At 42.5% G+C, this 21,719-nt stretch overlaps 1 protein-coding gene across 1 annotated transcript in view; it reads left to right on the top strand.

The window, feature by feature from the left end:
* The first annotated feature begins 14,820 nt into the window (after positions 1–14,820).
* Positions 14,821–21,719, top strand: part of LOC126184855 (homeobox protein engrailed-1a-like) — a 151,826-nt gene continuing 144,927 nt past the window's right edge. The window contains exon 1 of the mRNA XM_049927463.1: positions 14,821–15,917. Coding sequence (XP_049783420.1) covers positions 15,452–15,917 — 466 coding nt within the window. The 5' untranslated portion in view covers positions 14,821–15,451. The remainder of the gene's footprint in view (positions 15,918–21,719) is intronic.

Here is a 21,719-nt window from a genome sequence, read left to right as displayed (position 1 = left end):
ACTCCCCCGGAGAGCAGCGAGTGTTCGCAAGCCTTTTTCGGGTTTCCTCGGGGGCGGGGCGTGGGCGGAGGGGGATGTGGCAGATCACAAACCCGAATCCGTTACGCTAGGGCTAGTGTGCCGGCTTGCCTGGATGTGGTTTTTAGGCGGTTTCCCTCATCCAACTGGGTGAACAGCTGGGTGCTACACAAGTCCTGCCACTGTCACGCCATTCGCAAACATTTAGGTTTGGGATTACATTGTACGCAGACAGTTGGGGTACACAAATTCCATCCCATGGGTTGCGGACGAGGGGCCAGGGGTGAGGGCACAGGAATAGCATCGGGCCACCCTCTACCACTAATATTGCCAAATCCAATAATTAACACGCCTACTCCATGCAGATAAGTGATATAAGCCAGGAAAAAGAAAATAGTGAGACCTAGGTGTCCTGCCAAATTTGGAGTGACTTCCGGTTAAACAATAATAGTGGAATTAATCAGCCTTCACCTTGTTCAGGGACTAAATGAACCATTCGCTCCATGAGATTCGGAGAAGTGACGGGTAACCTGAATCAGTAATGAAATACAGGAACATGTGTTTTTTAAGCGCACAAGCCCACTGTCTCAACCTCTGTGCCACTTTTCTCCACGTTCTTCAGGCCAAGAAAGGAAGATTACAGTTCAATGTCTCGTCGTTAACGAAATGTGGTGAAAATTAAGATAGGTTATGGTATATCATTTCGCAGCCTATATAGTATACTCAAACTGAAATTGGTCACATTTGGGGTGGGGTCTTGACTGGGGCTTTGCCTAACGACCCACCATCCTAGAATTCCCGCAACGCTTTGTGGGGAAACCACGGAGACCAAAATCATGATTTGAGCTCGGCTCCTCCTGAAATCAAGTGCAGTGTTTTAACGATTGCATCTCTTCTCGGTTCTTTGTTACAAAACCCAAAATTCCCATGAAACCAGCACTAAAATAGTAGGATCTCGTAGGAAGTCTTGTGTGTCTCGATTTCAACAACAGTCTATGGTATTTTTGATTTTCATGAAATGCAGCCAGCACAGATATTATCTCCCAAACCCACCCCCCTCCATATCGTGGTGGCTGCCTTATAGACGCAAGCCCACACCCGGCCTGCGCGTTTTTATAGCTTCATCGTTCCCCGAGCACCGGCTTCTGTCACTGGCAGCACAAAGGCGTTTAATGAAGCCCTGCCGAAATAAAAGGCCTCCTCACAATACACCGGCCACAAAGGGCTTCGTTACGGCCGCAAATGTTTGCACGTAGCACGGGACGAGCAACAAGGCTGCGACAACAGCTTCCTTCCGACAACCCGTAAGTAATCACAAATCGCGTCTCTTCCGGCAGTGGAGCTGATTGGCAGTCATAGCATTAAGTAAACGAATTGGCGTTCTCCCTAATACCCGTTGTGGAAGCTGGAGAGAATGTGGGCATCACATCGAAACTTCGTCGGCAAGTGCTAAGATTAAAACGAGGGAAACACAGAATCATACTATGCCACAGTCCGTCAAAGTTTAACTAGCACGCTCATCAGTTTTTATAACCAGGCAACAAGCCATATCCAGCTAAAAGCCTGTTCTAAACGGTTCAAAGTATCTTATGACGCACTGTGGATACATAGGCTAATGATGGAGATCAAACTATCGTCCACCTACCATTAATTACTCTTCAGTAACTCAAAGAAAGAAAGGGTACTCTTAGGACACAAGTAAGTCTAAATGAAAAGGAAGGAAAATCCCAACAAAAAATCACACTTGGTTCATAAATTCATCAGGGCTTTTTACAATTTTTAAAACTGAATGAGATTCTCAGTTATATGACAATACTCTGGTTTTACGTATAAATTTATTCGTAGCGTGAAAAAATGGATCTATGCAATAAGGCTAACAGATTCCTAATCATAACTCGTAAAATCAACAAGGCTCTCTCTTACGTCTGACCAGGTACAGCACATACAAAAAATATTACATGACAATCACAATAACAATAATTTGCATTATTCACAAAAATAATATTTGGGAATAATAATAATAATAATAATAATAGTACCGCTAATAATGATGATAAAATAGTGGAGCAAATAAAAACGATATGAATTAGTTATTATATAACAAACCCAATAATTCAAATTTTAATTACTGATAAAAACTAATAATTTTCAATTATTACAGTAATTGTAACACTAGTAATAATACTAATGTAATGGAAGCTTTAAGAAAGATATTAATTAGTTTAGCAATTTTGAAGCCTTGTTTGATCGCAATGGCTGGCAGGATAGAAGAGAATTTCAATAGATAACTCTGCAGAGAAGGGGAGGGAGAAGTGTGTGTGTGTTTGGGGGGGGGGGGGAGGAGAGGGGAGGTTGACGGGAGCGATCTACAAGAAGAAGTAGCTATTTTGACAGAAGGTGGGACATTATCTATCTTTTGAAGTTTGAAAGAATTTTAATTTGTGTAATATTTTGTGGAAGATTATTCCAAAGTCATATTCCTGATACAGAAAATGATTTAGAGAATATGACAGTGTTGTGTAGTGGTACAAAAAGGGTTTTACTTTGTTATATGGATAACATTGTAAGTTAACCTACAAACATGCCGTACCACGACGTAATTGAATATGTTAAATAAGCAACAGTACTCCCTGGAGACTTAAACAGCCCATTGGCAGTGAGATGATCGAAAAATAAAGCTTAAATCCTAAACTATGTCATCCGAAATCGCTTCTCCATTCTCCAAAGACGAACAGAAATCAGATCCTGCCATTGACCGTCGCATATATGAGCAAATTAAAGAAACAGTAATAATTGGGTGCTGAAATGCAACTTTGCTTAAGTTGCTAGATAGAGGAAAGGCCACTGTACAAAAATGGTTCAAATGGCTCTGAGCACTATGGGACTTAACATCTGAGGTCATCAGTCCCATAGCACTTAGAACTAATGAAACCTAACTAACCTAAGGTCCTGCCAGAGGCAGGATTCGAACCTGCGACCGTAGCGGTCGCGCGGTTCCAGACTGAAGTGCCTAGAACCGCTCGGTCACACTGGCCGGCGCCACTGTACATGACGAGAGGTCCGTTAGAGTCTGTCTAGAAAATACCTAAGATCTAGCCTGAATTCTAGCAATGATTTATCGTAGATAGTTGGGACGACGAATAGTGTTACGTGGCTTGAACATGCTGCTGATCGTTACAAACCGTAAGACGGGAGGAAGGACAGATGCGCAGAGCCATACATCATTCTTAGGGATGTCAGAGTGTTACAGAATTATTTAGCATGGTTTGTGATAGACTATTATGCTTCTCGCGGGACTGAGCAAATTCTCTAGGTACCTCCAAGTCCCGACCGTGAAAAACTCAACGCGCTCTGTTCTTTGGTGATATCCATAAAGTAGCAGACAACAGAGCTCAGGTTGTTGGTATGTTTCTCGACTCCCAGAAATTCTTCGGTGCAGTTGAGTATACGGAATGTCCGAACGTATAGGCAACTGGACTGAAGAATTCCTAACGCACAAAACTCAGTACACCTTTCGTAATGGGGAAGAATTGTCAGAAGCAGAAGTAGAGCATAGCATACCTTAAGGTAGGGATGTGACAGCTACTATAAAATTGTACAGACTTCCACGGCCTCTTCTTGACTTGCTGCCTGTTCCTGTTTTCGCCACTTACCGTATCTTTGATCTACACCAGTTTAGTTGCAGGCACGGCGCCAGGGAGCGGTACTTGATCGCCTTTGCGGAAATAGAATTAGACGCCAGCCTGACGTTTACCGTGCCACAAATACCTACGACTTTAATAATACTACTATTAACTTAAATAAAAATAAACTTCTAATACAACGCGTTTTTGAACCGAACTGGAAAGCATGAAATAATTTCTCCTAGGCCCATACAGATTCCCAATCCATTACAGATAGTCCTGAAAAGTTCTGACTGTGAATGTTTAATGGCTATGAAAATACTTGGAAGCCTTAAAACGAAAACCGTGAGGTGTATGCAGTACTTAATTGATGCATGTGTAGTTCACATCCTTACTATTATCTACTGCATGTGCCCCATGTTTTTCGTTCTACATCTTACAAGAATTTTATAGCTATAAAAAATCCACACTCACAAATTTTCAGGACTATCTTTATTGCGTTAGCAATCTATGTGAGGGTAGGAGAAATTATGTTATACCTTTTAATCCGATTTAGAAAAGTGTTGTGTAAGAAATTTATTTTTATTTAAATGATTAATTTCTACTTTTCAGTTTTGTGTGTGTGAAATTCCTCAGTTGACTTTAAATATTTTGATGAGATTGTAAGAGACACATGGGTTAAATTCCAGATTTATGTCGATGTCTTTCAACTTGATGAAATCCGAAATAGACTAGTGCTCTTCTTGCTGATAATAAGTCAATCTGTTTAATTTTTTTCCCTAAAAACTAAAGTAAAGAAGCAAGCTAAATTTAATTTATATGATTTTTATATCCATACTAACCTTATACCAGTGGCATTCGCCCTTGTATACGTATGTCAAACATCTTACACACATCAACTCCCTGTGTCTGTCCATCTCCTCTTCCCCCTGTTTGTGCTCAGCCGTGCCCAACCGAACAATATCCCCTGAAACGCATTTCGATACTACCCATATAGCATGCCATGACCCAGGAGAGCCTAGATTTCAAGCGTTACCAAAATTTTCACCCCCCACCCCAACCCTAACGAACAGCCGGAAAAGAGAGAGAGTTAATACTGCAATGTCATGAAGTTATGAGGTATGTTTATCAGTTCTAGTCTCGAGCTCGCTGGGAAGTTAGTTTCAAATCAATTGAAAAATTTGTACCGAACAGATAGAGAGACAAGGAAGTGACTTAATAAAACTGTGTCAATAAAAATCAAAAGTAAAATATTTTGGTATAATGACATTTACATTCTGTTTAAATCCACACTTAGCTCACCGCTTTAGCAAAGCTTCCAAGAATTTGTAATTCAGAGGAACACAGGATATGAAAACGATTCATCCAAAGATTTGGAAAGTACATGTGTCATGTAATTGGCACAAGAAGCTGAATAGCAACAAACTTCCACACTTTTGAGTATGTCCCAATTTACACAACGTAAATCGTAGTGCATCCCAGCATTAACAGTATTTCACTCACATAGCACTACAACTGCGAACGTAGCTCTGCAGACCACCCATGCGCGAGCGTGTAAATGCTGTTTCTTTCAGTCCTCCACGCCTACATTCGAGAAATCTGTTTGTCTGTTACCTTTTCCTTAGTGAAAAATGCTTCCCCTTTCCTTCTTGCCTTATTCAGTTTCTTTAGGTTTGCCGGTCCTACCGGTGGACTCATTACATGTGTAGGATTTGTTGTTGAGCGTACGTATGGCCAGCCAGTGAATGTGTGCTTATTTCTGTCTGGAATATTCTCTGAAGCGGGTCGTGCTGCAAACCCATCCTCTTCGGCAGGTCCTCGAGGAAGCAAATGAAAATATCTTGTGCTAAACAGCTTGTAATTATAGAATTCCTTGGCATTTTAGAGATTCTTAGTTTATATTCTACTGTACTCTTCGCAAGTTTGGAAGTTTGGAAATTTGTAGATGTGCAAACACAAATACTTCTGCATAAATGTGGTGGAGGTCAAATCCGCTATGAAATTCTGTTCGTGCTGGTAAAATGTCAGAAAAATCTCTAAACGACCGTCGGCCGGAGGTCTCCAAACTAACGCCAAAACGCAGCTCGTTGGCGCAGCTACTCTTCACGATACAACACGTCAATTTAAGAAGTTGCGAAACTGGATTAATAAGAAATATAGAAAACTTAAGACTATTATGCTACAGGGGCTCTACACAGCCTCCCCCCACTTGTGTACTACGCACAGAACTTCTATATAACCATGTGAAACTGTGAGGAAAGTCTTTCGGAATGCCGGTCAACTCAAGCGTCACATTGGCCCCAATGTTGGTTATGTGATCAAAGCTTTGGCCCTTAGTGTGACTTTTCGCTTTATGTCGTTTTGTGGTAAGTTCGTATTGATAACTTCAAGTCTCTTAATTCATGATCTTTTCCAGAAAAGAATTGTACACATTTTGCATTTCAATCAAGTTGCGGCAGGTGTCCACACGTGGCTGTTTTTGTTCGGGAGTCGAAGTGAGCAGGAAAAGCTCCGCACACACTTCTCTCTTCTTCAAAACATTCTGAAGAATGTCTTATATACTTGATTTAGAGAGGTTGCACCATCGTGATTCGTGGCAGAACCACGTGACACACCACGGCCGCGCGTCTGCTGCTTGACACTGCCCGTTCACAACTGTCTGGTCGAATGCACATCTGTTGTTTGCAGTTGTTAGTCCAAGAGGCCACAGTAGTTACTGCGATAACGTCTCTTACGCTGTTAGGTGTGAAATCAGTCTGGGAACATTTTGGACACACGGTGTATATAAATTACTGTTTTCTGATCATGTAGTTGCTGAAATAGCTAGGAAGTTATAACGAAATGAAGGGCAGTTGACTAGCCAGTATAAATAAGTATAACGTAGTGCACGTACTTGTACGAAGAAATGCTATATTATTTGAGTACACGATTCGTAGTCCATCGCTGGAAGTCGTCAAGTATACAAGAGTTTCTGTCTAGTACGAGTTAAAGTAGAACGATAAGATAAATCTAGCTGTGTGAAATGCAGACGGAAGATTTATAGGAAGTTCGTGAAGAAGAGTAATTCAGGAAAGGAAGTGGTTCTTTATATATTCCTCATTTGACCAATTCTTCAGTGTACTTTGTCGGTATGAAAACTTAAAAAGCTGGATTATTTGAACAGATACAGAAGATCCTTAAAATACCCGCACTCTTCGCTACGGGTACGTTTAGTCATGTGGGGGTGCCCAACAAACTGTGGCGGGACACGCTGAAAGAATATTGTGCGTCACATTGAGCGTAAGGCCCGTTCACACCCGCAACTAAAGTGACGCCAGAGATCACGGCAGACTGCTGTGGCATATGTGAACACCCAGGTGCCAGCTTCCGCCATGTGAGTAACAGCTAAAGGCTGGTTGTACTCTGTGAGCCGGCCGGAGTGACCGAGCGGTTCTAGGCGCTTCAGTCCGGAACCGCTCGAGTGATCGGTCCCAGGTTAGAATCCTGCCTAGGACATGGGAGTGTGTGATGTCCTTTTGTTAGTTAGATTTAAGTAGTTCTAAGTTCTAGGGGACTGATGACCTCAGAAGTTAAGTCCCATAGTGCTCAGAGCCATTTTTTTTTGTACTTAGTGACGCCACTAGCTTCACCCCACAACCGAATAACACCATTTGATTAATCACTGGTGGCTTTGTTTCGAAAGACCAACAATTTGTCCCAGCTTTAGCTGAATAAATTTTACTAGCCCATGGTCAGTTCGATTTCAGTGTGTTATAACCTATGGAACAAAAGGGGCGAGCCGTACCAAGATTGTGGTACGAGAGACCAAGGACTGCTAGAAATTATGAATTATAGTTGTGTAATAGTTCTCGAGTGACATGTGACAATTGTGAAAATTAAAATTAGAAGTTTTCTAAACGTCCATAGTAACAAATACGATAAAATGAATCTCTCACATGTGTATTCTATTTCTGAAAGGCACTCGATACACCACCAAGCACTCGTTAAGTCATTTGGAAATGGTATGCTAATAAATTTTCGCCTTCAAATGTTATTTATTTTGTAAATTTGATTCTTCCTTTCCTTCTTCTTCTCCTCTTCAGTCTGGAACCACGCGACCGCTACGGTCGCAGGTTCGAATCCTGCCTCGGGTATGGATGTGTGTGATGTCCTGAAGTTAGTTCGGTTTAAGTAGTTCTAAATTCTAGGGGACTGATGAGCTCAGATGTTAAGTCCCATAGTGCTCAAAGCCATTTGAACCATTTTTGTTAATTTTTTGATTTGGCGGTGTAAGTGGTAAAGGATGATCGCGGGGCCTTCCTCTCAGCATCATTCTCCGCCTTTCCCCTTCTCTCCTCTCCACACTCCCCACGCTCCCGGGACGGATTTGTGTATCCTAACTGTCTGCGTCTAATGTTAACCCACGTCAAAGTGTGCGAACGTTTTCTAAATGATTGCGAATCGCGTAAGTAGGGCGTGACGTGGGGACCAGACCGGTATTCACGAACTCGGATGTGGGAAACCTCCAAGAAACCCTATCGAGGCTAGCCTGCACATCGACCCTCGGCCCTCGGCCCTCGTCGTTAATCCGCCGGGCACATTCGACGGTGCTGGCTCGCCTCCCCGGATCCCGTAACTGGCCTGCTAACGCGCGCGGCCATCCGAGTGAATAAGTGTATAAGTAACGATTGTTGCCACCATTTTATTCCATGCGTGAAATCCATTTTCAGATCTAACGTTTGGATTTTCTTTTCCTTTAGCTCTTGCCTAATCTCTAATGTCATAAGCTGCACTATAACAGAAATTCCACCCGAATTATCTGACGCCATATTGAAAACCTAGCCACTACATCGACTTACTGGTGTCCTATGTGGACGGTGTGTAACACACCGTGGCACTGCAGTATGCCTGCCACCAGCTGAGCCGGCATTAAAGTTACACGTATGGACACGGCTTTTCTCGCAAAATACTGGGAACCCACATGACTAGACGGGTCAGCAAACAAATTGCATTCCCCACCGTGCATCTCGAGCAAGGAACACGATGTGAAAATTAAAGAATTTCTGGCCTAAGTGCACGCAGTGTGCAAGTACACGCGGGCAAGTACGTGTGCTAGTGCACATACAAAACTTCCATTTCTGTCCCTTCTTTTACATTTTTAAGTATTGTAATGTTAACATAGACACATCTCACTTTTCTTTTCTCTTACATAACTCACATCATGCACTTTTTGAACCTCCGAATCTATACATTCGGCGTGAAACGCTTTTCAAATGGTTCAGATGGCTCTGAGCACTGTGGGACTTGTATGATTATTCTTATATATTTCTATTTATTGATGAGGTAGATAATTGTTTTTCTAGTATAAATAGTACATTTGACTTCCAATCAGAAAGCTTGATATAAATCAAGAAAAACAATCTTATTCCTATCTACAAGAGTTTTTATTAGATTTATTATTCCAATAATTGTTATAATCCTTGCAACAACAGTATCAAAAAAATTAATCAATGACTGGGAAAAAAGATCACCATTCGAGTGTGGATTTGATCCATAAAGATCAGCACGAATACCGTTCTCCCTTCGATTCTTCCTAATCGCAGTAATTTTTTAAATCTTTGATGTAGAAATTGCATTCATTCTACCAATTGTAATTATTTTCAAAACTTCAGACATTATAATCTGAACAGTATTAACAAATTTTTTAATCTAGTCCTATTAGGCGGACTTTACCTTGAATGAAATCAAGGAGCCTTACAATGAGCAGAATAACATCTGAGGTCATCAGTCCCCTAGAACTTAGAACTATTTAAACCTAACTAACCTAAGGACATCACATACATCCATGACCGAGGCGGGATTCGAACCTGCGACCGTAGCGGTCGCTCGGTTCCAGACTGAAGCGTCTAGAACCGCTCGCCCACACCAGCCGGCGAAATGCTTCTCAGATATTCATACGAAAGCCGTGTATATACAGAGTAGATATAATTAAACTTTCGCTACTTCAGGGGGCCCACATGAAAATCAAATGATCGTACTACAATGGAACATTGTGAAAACGTTTGTGAGGTTATGCAGAGGAGAAATAATGAATAAACCACTGAAAGAAACGCATTTTATTTTCCAAATGAGATGGTAACATTTTTTAAACGCGCATTGTTTATGTTCGAGATTACAAACGTCTGCATCCGCGACTGCGTGGAGCCGCACTACAGATGCATTTCACAAATTTCTGCAGCACTTTTCGAACGATGGATCATCGAATGTGAAACAGCTAGTGCACTGCATGAAGATCGTACACTGCGTCCAACATTCTTAACCATTGTAGGGCAACAGTAATGTCTTCAATCATTTGTGGCGCAATTGGCCGTCGCCCTCTCCCAGGAGTAATTCCCAAATCGCCAATTAATTCCAGCTTCCGAATCATGTTCTTGAACCGCGGTGCGGAAGGGAGACCTCTCCTAATTTATTTAATGCATCGATACTGGTAGAGAGCAGCAGCACTATTTCCGTCGTTTTTGTGAAACGGTTTTACGTGGAAAGCCCTGCTCACTTTGTCCACATGCATGTTGACTGTCCGCAACTGTAATGCACGCTGATGCTTGTGTTTCAGCCCACCGTCGCCATACTGGCAAGTTAAGCATTTAGTACGTAACAGGACGTAACACTTAAATCCCTCAACAGCCAACCTTTACGGCAACCAATAGTAACTATCAGAAATTTCGCATATTCCTTAAGGACAAGCCGGCCGCTGTGGCCGAACGGTTCTAGGCGCTACAGTCTGGAACCGCGCGAACGCTACGGTTCGAATCCTGCCTCGAGCATGGATGTTTGTGATGTCCTTAGGTTAGTTAGGTTTAAGTAGTTCTAAGTTCTAGAGGACTGATGACCTCGGATGTTAACTTCCATAGTGCTCAGAGCCATTTGAACCATTTTGTAAGGACAAGAGTAAAAGTTTGTAAGACTGCGAACGTCTTTACGTTTCCCATTAATAAGGCAATAATCAGGTTTCTTGGACTGCAGGTGAAACTCTCCCAACAAAGTGATAACAAAATAATTAACTAAACATCTACACATGAACGAGATAATTGTTTACTTGAAAGTTTTTTATGTATCGTTTATTTTTCAGTCACATTTGTACACTTTCCACAGTGTGACCGGTTTCTATCTCAATGGATCATTTCCAAATTTATATAGTTCTGTCAACAAACTATCGTGTTTGTAGAGGAGCTACAATCGCGAAGACTAAGTTCTCCTGACCTGATTTTTCATTCGAATAAAATGATCGATAGAATACACGAGTTTGTACAGTTTCTACTTGTCTTACAATGCGCTTTTTTAAAGTTGAATTTTGGTAAAAGGTACAGAGAATGGATGATGTTAAACTACCCCTAAAATGCTTTAGCAGAATTTTTAGTAGTCACTAAACAAATACAGATGACAAAAGCTGGTGTTAGAAATCGATTAAAACAAAAGGACTATTCACACTAGCTGGGATAAACATGGAATATTCTTTTAATTCTCTCTCCTGTTAACTATCGCTTGGGTTTTATTACAACTACTTCAGCTATTATTTTGAGAATCCTCATCAGGAACGGATAGCTGATTTTAAAAAAAAAAATGTGATTGCTCTCGCTCGGTTCGTTTCCTAATAATCGTTTATCTCGCCATTGCGGCGTGAACAACAAATTAGGAGGCACTCTTTCATTGTACTCCGTAGACATTGTGTGAGTTTTGGTCTGCAGATTCTTTACAAGGCCCATTATATTCGCTGTTATTAGTTCCGCTATTGAAAATTTTACTAAAAAAAATATTTGTGTTGGATATACTTTATACATGAGGTACTAGTCGTGTTTGGAAGAAATTGTGCACTCCATATGCGAGTCACAGCAATATACCGGAGCAACAATTACTGCGAAAATAAAAGAAGTAATCCAGCTATTCCCGGTGACAATGACTATGAAACATGCCAAACAATATTGACTCAGATATGGGGAGATCTGTGGTACTTATAAGTGTACAAAAGGTTACGTATGAAAAAAATGCTGAAATAAATTCAGCTGTATTTTATGTGGGACAAGAGAACCCAGCGAAACGAGAGAAAACTGGAGGCGCCACTCCGTGACACTTCATGCATCATCAACATTTTTTTCTAACTATACCTTCGCACACTTAATGAGAAACACTGATAGTTCTTTCTACTGATTTACCCAGCAGAAGAGAAGATAAAGCGTACTGTGTAGAAACAATTAAATCTCCTACCTATGAGCTTTGCTGTCATGCTTCTTGCCATCTGATACCTTTTGGCCGACAATGGAACTCTCTCTTCACTCGAGTACATTCAACACTGAACATAGAACACACAAGTTTAAATGTATTAAAAATACTTTTGACCACTTTTGTTGAGAATTTTTCTTTGAATCTCATCCAGCAGCAACAAAAACAAAGAAGGGGCGATAAAAATAAAATTTTCTTGAAATATGACCAAATTTCGATGACAGACTTTTGGAAGTACTAGTGTAACAGGTATGGGAAGACAAAGTTGTGATACGTGACTAACCTCGAGGCAAAAACTGACGGGCAGTTAGAAGTGATAACGTAATGGAGCGTCTGAGATTAGCTAACCAGTTTCAAGTTTCTCCAAAATTCTCTTTAAATATTTCAGCTTTGGCAGCAGTTAACTTATTCGAAAATTTTGTCTGTGGTGTGTCACAAACAGTAAATAAAGCTAAAATTAAATATGTTACTAAATACACTTAGTAAATTAATAGATACATAATAATCATAAAGTAATGAGGGACGCCAGAACCACTGAAGAGCTTCAGAGGGAGGGTTAAAATTATGTTAGAAGTTAACGAGTAGAATTATTTTTCTGAAACTTTCACTGAATGTTCTTCTTCGCATTTTGGAGAACGACGGTTAAAATTCCCATTCCCGTTTGGGTTTTAAGTGATTTCCCTAAATCGTTTAGGGAAAATGCTGTGGTGGTTTCTTTGACAAGACAAGGCCGATCTCCTTCTCATCCTACCCTAATCTGAGGCTGTGCTTCGTCTCTAAGGAGCTTCTCTTTGCAGAAACGATAAATCACTCAATGTCCACATGGGCCTTGCGGAAACATTAAGAAAATTTTCTGTGTACTCGGTTTATCAAACACAAATTTCCATCAAAATATTTATAAAGATTTATAACATCTGAAGCTTATTATCCAAAATGATACTAAATCCTGTTTGGTAGCAAGTTCTCTTGAGCATTAGGTACACTTAAGAAACACATTCTTAATTTTTATATAATTTACTGCCGAAACACAGAATCTTCCATTGTTATTTATTTTTCTTAACTTTGTACATTGTGCCGTTCATCCAACTGTTCACCCACATCGTGCGTTATAATTTTGAAATATGTTAATCCAGAAGGAAGGATAGTGGAGGTAAGTTCATGGTTCAAAGGCTTATGAAGATGTGCTAATGTGAGCGAATATTACAAATTACGATGGATTTAGAGCAAAGGGCAAGTACCGTTCGAGGCTTTATTCATATTCGTTCATAAGTCGTGTAGAATTACAGGATATTTGAGCTTTCCTGAAGAATTCAGGATATTTGAGCTTGATCTGCGCAAGATTATCGCGCGATGTATTCGTGACGCGTGACACAGTGGAACATTGTTTTCACTCCTTCACTCTCCATTATTTGAAGTCTTGTCATCCCATCGTATTTTTGTATCTCCGTACTTGCCAACACTTTCACTCAAAATAATTAGAATTTATGACGCAGAGAACGAAGGAGTTCATACTACATGACGTCTCACCTAGAGTTATACAAAATGACGCCCGACTCTCCCGGAAAGCCTTATATGAAGCCCCCGCTGAATCCAAAATGTTGAGGTTTTAAGGATTAAATTGAAGTCGTCGAATTACGTGTGGACTAACGCAGTTACTGTACTAAAGTTACAAATCTACGATGTCTTCTCAGGAACGATCGGTAAAAAAATAAAAAAAAAATAAATTAAGGAGGAATATTATGTTTGAAAGCAATAGTGGGTTCCATCGTGTCCACAGTCACAAGTAAGCATTTCGTTCCATGCCGGAGACTGTGATGCGCAGAATTGTTTTCTTTGAAGAAAGGAAGTGAAGCTACCTCTCAAAAAGGACTGCAGCCTGTCTCAGCCATATTCATCCGCGGCAACATGGCTTAGCAGCCTCGATCATTCGTCTTTCTTCGCTGTCTTCAGCCTGGGTTCGGCAGTGGCAGATATCTACAACTAAAGGAATATCTACAATCACCGCCTGGTCTACTTATCTGAGTATCGGCAGAAATATTTTTTTGTTATTTGAGCATAATGAAAGAAAACCTAAGGGATGAGTACACCGCTTCCTAAGCCGCAATTGCACGCACACACACACACACACACACACACACACACACACACACACACACACACACACAAACAAACAAACAAACAAACACACACACACACACACACACACACACAAACACACACACACACACACACACACACACACAAACAAACAAACAAACAAACACACACACACACACACACACACACAAACACACACACACACACACACACACACACACACACACGTGTGCACAAGTGCGTGCACCAATTATTTCGTTCTCGTGTAACTACACATTAAGGAGGTGAGCTGCGTGCTCTCGGCTTCAGCCTGTATACTAATGCATTGCGGTTTAGCCTATCATATCCCCCTTCCTTCTCGACGTCGTTCAACAGCTGTCTCGACAAAATAAATACCTTACTCTAAACCCTCTTATTATCTCCCATCATCCCAGCAGTAATGAAAATCTCTGCGGTAACTGTTTCTCCCCTTCCTACGTCTCCCTACTTCGCAGATTTCAATTCCATTATCTCACACATTTCTTTTTTTCCGATATATAAAACAGCTCAATCCTGCCAAACCTCCAACCCGAAGTTAACTAATAGAAACGGTGACGCGGCCAATGTGTGTCCGCGGAATATCGCCCCGCGGGGAGGGATGTGAGGCGTTCCGCGATTGGCCAGCCAGCTGGGCGGGGCGTCGCGGCGGACACCTGGCCTCGGGACCTCCCCACCCCTGGTGGGCGTGGCCAATCACGGCGCATCTCGGCGCGCGCATCCCCTCCTCCGGCGAGGCGACGCGGGCCGCGGTCCCGGCGGAGCCTCGTCTTTTTTTGCCTCGCCGGTACTGCGGCGTCGTCGGCTGCCCGGCCGGCGCCCGAGTTAGATTGAAACGTTGGCCCTAATGTGAGCAGTAGTGCGCGTGTGGAGGGGTGTCGCCGTCGCCGTCGCCGTCGCCGGGGGGGAGGAAAATTGGAGGGGCGGCGCGCATCTCGCGTCTGGCGCGTCGCACGTCAGCTGCCACTCAAGCGGACACACGCGCTCCGCCGAGCCGCCGGCTTACAAGTCATTTCCAGGCGCCGTCCTGCGTCGCGGCGCCTCCACTCGTCCCAGACTTCTTTACATTTCCCCGCACGAGGCAGTTTACTCCGGGTGCTCCTATGGTTTACGATGTTCAGTCGGTACTCGACCGGCCACTTGTACGCGCCTGACATTTTTTTTCGGAACAGAGAATAACTCGTTTAAGGGAAGGACGCTAGTGCGTGAGGGAGTAAAGACGTGGAGGTCTCGGGCTGTCGGATGAGAATGCCACAAATTGTGCTCTCGCCCAGTTTTTCTGCAACCACTAGCTGAATAACTGCAAATTGACTGGGCTCAGCTGTGGTGGCAGACGGGTCGAGAAATAAAAGAGAAAACGATGGCTCGAGTCTGGGCGCGGCTGTAGCGAGGGGCGGAAGTGCAGTGCTAGGACTGTCGTGATGGCACTGGACACGGAGGGCCGCGGCGAGGCGGCGGGGCTGCCCTTCTCGGTGGCCAACATCCTGCGGCCCGACTTCGGCCGGCGCTGCGTGCGCCTCTTCCGGCCGCACGAGGCGCTGCCCCTCATTCCCAGCGTCGCCCCCGCCGCCCCCAAGAAGCCGGTGGCACAGCCGCCACCCCCGGTGCCGCCGCCCCCGGTGCCGCCTCCACCGACGCTGCCGACGCCTTCGTTGCCACTGCCCGTGCCGGTGCCGGTGCCGGTGCCGGTTCCGGTTCCAGTGCCGGTGCCGCCCCCGCAGCAGCCGCCGCCTCCGCAGCCTGCGCCGCCCCCGCCAGCCCCCGCACAGGCTCCGACGGCCACCGCCGCCACCACCGCCGCCGCAACCCCCGCCTCCCCCGCCGCAGCCCAGCAGCTGTGGCCGGCTTGGGTGTACTGCACCAGATACTCGGACAGACCCTCTTCAGGTAAATCCCATGGAAACTCCTCTTACATTGACTTAAAATTGTTGCAACATGATAATAAGTAGTAACATCATGAAGATACTAACACCATCAATAAATCGGGAAGTAAGGGACATATACAAAAATCGTTAGAAACCAAACACGATGGGTCTGTTCTAAATTCTACATTTTCAAAGCTAAGTGACCTGCTGTTATTTCCGGGTACGCGCGTAAAATCTTGACAGAGTAGGCAGACGCTTTGTGGCTCCGTTCCTACGCTGCCGGTTGTGTTTACTTCGCTCCTACTGATACCCCAGTCCTGTAGTTAGGCAAAGCCCCTGTAGATAGCGCTCCGGTCGTTCCACTGCCTGTCTAGACGTTAAGCCTGTTCACGCCTCACAGAGCCAGCAAGCCAACTGTATCACGCACGATGCCAGTCTACCAAGATTTCGAAACTTCGCGCTGTTAATGAAACCTAGATTATCTCATAACATCTCTGAAAAAAAAAGTCATCGCATTCCTTGAAAGTAGCTTCGTGTATGCTCCCATTTTGTTTAATTCGAATATAACAGGTACACGAGAGCACCAGCTAGGAAATCATGTGCGCTATTTCTGGTAGCACTTGGTTTCCGGTGACCCTGTATATGCCGAGCAGCCTTCCTATGCATGAACTCCTCCTGGCTTAACTCATTAATTTCTGTTGGCCTTCTAACTTATAATTTTTTTTTTAAATTCAGCCTCTTCATTAATCGGTGTTATCACTATATACACATCACCTGGTACCTGAAAAAGGCTGTGATAGAGCTATAGTTCTATAGTGTACCTTAAAAAATGTGGCTGTCCATCAGTTGCATCACAGTGACTTATCTTCCTATCGCACATCCGTTTGTCTTCATCAACGTCCACTCTTCCGCAGCGCGCAGAGTTTCGTCCCTGTTATACAAACACTTACTACTACTACATCTTACCTGTGTTTGTGTTATTTCACTCATGAAACCACCATCAAAGCATCTTCTACCGTAAAACTGTTGAGAACTTGTTATAAAATTTGTACTGTCGTAGCATGCTATATACACAGAATCAACTGTATTTGTCTTTACAACAGAATATTTTCAATGAATTATAATTTTGTGTTATTCGTTGCTAAAGTTATTTTTATTGTGATTGGCTATTACATAGTCTGACTTAATCAAACGCAGCTATGGTGTGTTGTGTTAAAAACTGTAAAAACAGAATAGAAAGAAAGACAATGGGTCTTGCGTTAAACAAAGTTAGAAAGGTTATTTTTATTTCTAATTTCCTTCAATTTACCATAAGTGATTCATCTGTAAATATTTATTTATATTGGGCTTCGTTGCATGTGAAGTCAGCTTTCATTGTTGTTCTCGTTCTTCGTCGATGTTCCACCAGTAACTCATTTTTACTCCCTCTATGGCACGCGTCATGCAGTGATTATGGCACTGTATTCTTCATTTCTTGAGGGATTCCTATTTACAATATAATAATCAACGAGTTTACTAACTACCGTTTCTTATAAGTATCCTCAATTTTGTATTATTTGAAATAAAGTGGTTAAATATGTTTCAAATCAGGCAGTCTTGTGTTTCTTACAGTTATACTGTATAATGATTAAGACATTCAGACGTATTGTTCACTAAACTGCTAGCAACACGTATTGGTCGTGGAATCTCACTTTCACACTGCGGATGCTTCCATTTTACCACTTAACTTATTATCATACTAAGGGGAAACGTTTTTGTCGGAAGTGGAAATTTTGGAAATTTGTGGTAAGTTCCTATGGGACGAAACTGCTAAGGTGTTCGGTCTCTAGGCTTACATACTACTTAATCTAACTTAAACTAAATTACGCTAAGGACAATACACACACCCATGCCCGAGGGAGGACTCGAAACTCCGACGAGGGCAGCCGCGCGAACCGTGGCAAGGCGCCTTGACCGCACGGCTACCCCGCGCGGCTGTTGGAAGTGGTTCATAGTGAGTTCAAGGGGTTTTTCACAAGCAATTCTACAGTGCAAAGAGGAGTATGTTTTGTGCTGTCACAACGGTCATTGCATTCTAAGACGCAGAAACGGAATGGAGGCTCACTTATATATCTTTACCTAGCAACCGTACCGGTCACAATGATAAGCGAATCAGGAATTTTAAACGTTGGAAATCTGCTCGAGAGGCTAGAAATAGGACTCCTTTGCAACGAAAATAGTCGTGTTTACGGTTTCAGAACTCCAATGTCACTCAAGAGTAGACGTGACAAAATTCCTGTAGGTGAGAAGTGACAAACAGATAGCTACAATCACAGACTTTGAGATAGTAAACAGTAAGGCACCCTGCACAATCAGTGCACATAGAGATGAACGGGCCAAAGTCATAGTGGATTTCGATAGTTATATTTATTCAGGAATGCTGATGCTAGCTCTGCATCTATAGTAAATTTTCAATTCATCATCCAATTATAAGGGCACTATCTTGTCATTTAAGTAATGAAATATGTTATACAACAACTGCAATGTTCTTTACTCGTACGTCAATGACATTTCAGTCTGTGAGAATATCACAATTGTGAGTTTTAGATTTGGGTGTCAAGTAATAGTGAAAGGCCTTTGCCTTGTGCCGTAGAGCTAACCCGCGAAAGACACAAATTTGTGTTCAGTTCCAGCCATCTAGTAGTATGTTTCCAACAAGAAACTGCTCTGTAGTAGCATCTCAGCCGGCAACATTAGACAGAGGGGAATAGCTCAGCGGGCTCCGCTATACTACGATGGAATGGCGTCGTAGTCTCCATAACACAATCGGGCGGAGACGCGACATGTATTTATTACGAGATCAAGAGGTGTAAGCGACTAACGCAGCGCCGTCCCGCGGACAGCACTAGAGAAGCCACAAGTCTGCTGATTCCTTCCATCAGACGCCTTGATTCGCTGCTTGTCATCGAATCGCGTCTACGTTCCCGCGCCAGACTGTACAGTTGACGATGCCAGGCAATACCATGATTCATGCACGGGGTGCAGGGGGAAGATTCCTTTCACACAATAATCTGCTTCTCCAGTTTGAAGCCCACAGCAACAGTACAGATAAATAAGATCTACGGAACAAAAATGTTCAAATATGTGTGAAATCTTATGGGCCTTAACTGCTAAGGTCGTCAGTCCCTAAGCTTCCACACTACTTAACCTAAATTATCCTAAGGACAAACACACACACCCATGCCCGAGGGAGGACTCGAACCTCCGCCAGGATCACCCGCACAGGATCTACGGAACATTTTCATCATATTTTACAGACTAGATATTTATCACAGTGGAGAGCAGACTTTCGTTGTATATGTAATGTGCTAGTTAGGTAAAATTGTGATTCTTGCTGCCAGGAGTCTGAGACAATAGCATGTAGAATGTTATGTCAGAAATTAAATGCAGTGAACTACATTTAACAGGAACAGATATATGTGCAAACATCTTGATCCATGTCTCTAATAACCTCAACAAGCATTCATGCTAGACTCTACCTTTATCGCTCTTCATAATCCTTTATTTCCTTTTATATTCTTCTTTGCTGTTGCAATGTAATTACAATTTACTGTTGCTCGACTGATATTCTCATTTCTCGGTTTACAGTATATCTTTCCTAAAGACTTCACGAGAAAATTTAGAATATTTGTATCAAGACACATAAATTGAGTTCAATAATGCAACATGGCATACGCCCAACCGTTACTCTCCTTCGGGTAACATACTCCTCTGCTTCAGTTAAAGAAATTTTTGTTTATAAAGCCTGATTTATGGTTGTGTTGTGTAAATAATGTTCTTTTCTCTGAGGTAATAATTTTAAATGATCGATGTAGTGCAGTTCTTGTAATACAACTGCTCTTGAGGGAAAGCCTTATTGAATATTTCATCTAAAGTAATGCATTGTTCTAGATTTCAGTTCTTATCTTAGTTTTAGATCGACTAAGTTCGGAAAAAAAATTATAAATGTATGGAAGTTTCTGCTACTCCCTCCTCGCCCTCCTCCACCTCACTGCACTCACACATACATGCATACACAATGAAATACAATATTTTTGTATGAACGCGAGTGTTTGGAAAATTCTCCATTTATTTTGTAACACTGAGATGTAACAGGCGAGATTCCCTTTCTACAACATTCAAAATTAGGACATTTGGTGAATGTGATTTGAGGGATTCCTTCCGAATGATTCAGAAAAGCCACCGACTATATCTGAGTCAGCCCAATGGAACAGCGAGTACATTGCTGCTCTTACAGTCTCTCATTATGTCCAGCATGACGCAATGTGAGGCAGCAAAAAGGAGAAAAAGCGAGCAGCTATAGTGATAGTTTTATTCGGTGATGCGTCTTTCCACCAGATGCAGGGAGACAGTTTCTGTTTTGTGGGCGACTGGTATCCAAAAGTTCACGAAGCTTATCGCTGGATATAACGGCTACAATGTGTGGGTAGACTGAATGGTTATCTAGTTGAAGCTAGGCATCAGAAATATTACTTTATGAATTTCGCACAGCAAAATTTCTCATGTTGGTAATAATGACCAAATTCTGTAAAACGAAGATATAATTATTTTTACAACACCTAAGCTAGTGTCATATAGAAAGAACTTCTAGCCGGCTAGAATGGCCGAGCGGTTCTAGGCGCTACAGTCTGGAACCGCGCGACCGCTACGGTCGCAGGTTCGAATCTTGCCTCGGGCATGTATGAGTGTGATGTCCTTAGGTTGGTTAGGTTTAAGTAGTTCTAAGTTCTAGGAGACTGATGACCTCAGATGTTGATTCCCATAGTGCTCAGAGCCATTTGAACCATTTTTGAACCAAAGAACTTCTACCGTTGATCGTCTGATAGTCCGAAATTTGGTTTATAGAAGTGATCAACACGAAAACTTCGGGGCCCGCTATTACTAAACTTTTTTGGTAACTGTTGTAGAGTTCTGGAAAATACTGTTTCGAACTTCATCTAGAGCGAACTTCGTGAAATAAAAAACCCCTGATACAAATATAGAAAAAATTCTAACAATATGAAAACTATGTCACAGGGTGAGAACATAGCTGCAAAAATCAAGTATGGCTGATCGTAGTTGGATATCTCAGTTTTAAACACTTGGTTTCCGATTGGCTGTCCGAAAAAAGAAAGGCGCTATAGGGCCCCAAGAATCTACCGAATGGTGGTTCAAATGGGACTTAACATCTGAGGTCATCAGTCCCCTAGAACTTAGAACTACTTAAACCTAAAGACAGCACACACATCCATGCTCGAGGCAGGATTCGAACCAGCGACCATAGCGGTCTCGCGGTTCCAGACTGAAGCGCCTTGAACCGCCTGGTCACTCCGGCCGTCTACAGAATGGTGGAAGAGGGAGGAGGAGATTAGTGTTTAACGTCTAGTCGACAACGAGGCCATTAAAGACGAAGCACAAGCTCGGATTAGAGAAGGATGGAGAAGGAAAGAGGCCGTGCCCTTTAACGATTTACGGAAGTCACGGAAAACCAAAATCAGGATCACTGGACGCCGGTTTGAACAGTCGTCCTCCCGAATGAGAGCCCATTGTGCTAACCACTGCGCTACCCCGCTCGGTTAATACTACTTAATGGTCGCTCATAGGAAGTGTACTGGGTGAAACTGATATTTGTGAAGAAATGGTGAGGTATCGTTTAGAGATAATGGTTGCTTGTAACGAAAAAAACCAACTTTAGTCTTCCGTGTCTTATTATCAACTAATCGGAAGCATTTTTGTTGCAGTTTATTATATCTTTCGACCGAAAGCAGAAAATACAAAAATTTATAGAGAAAAACTTAATAAAATA

Source organism: Schistocerca cancellata, chromosome 4 (genome assembly GCF_023864275.1).
Source record: "Schistocerca cancellata isolate TAMUIC-IGC-003103 chromosome 4, iqSchCanc2.1, whole genome shotgun sequence".
NCBI lineage: Eukaryota > Metazoa > Arthropoda > Insecta > Orthoptera > Acrididae > Schistocerca > Schistocerca cancellata.
Note: the sequence above shows the minus strand (reverse complement) of the source record. Positions and strands in the feature narration are given on the sequence as shown.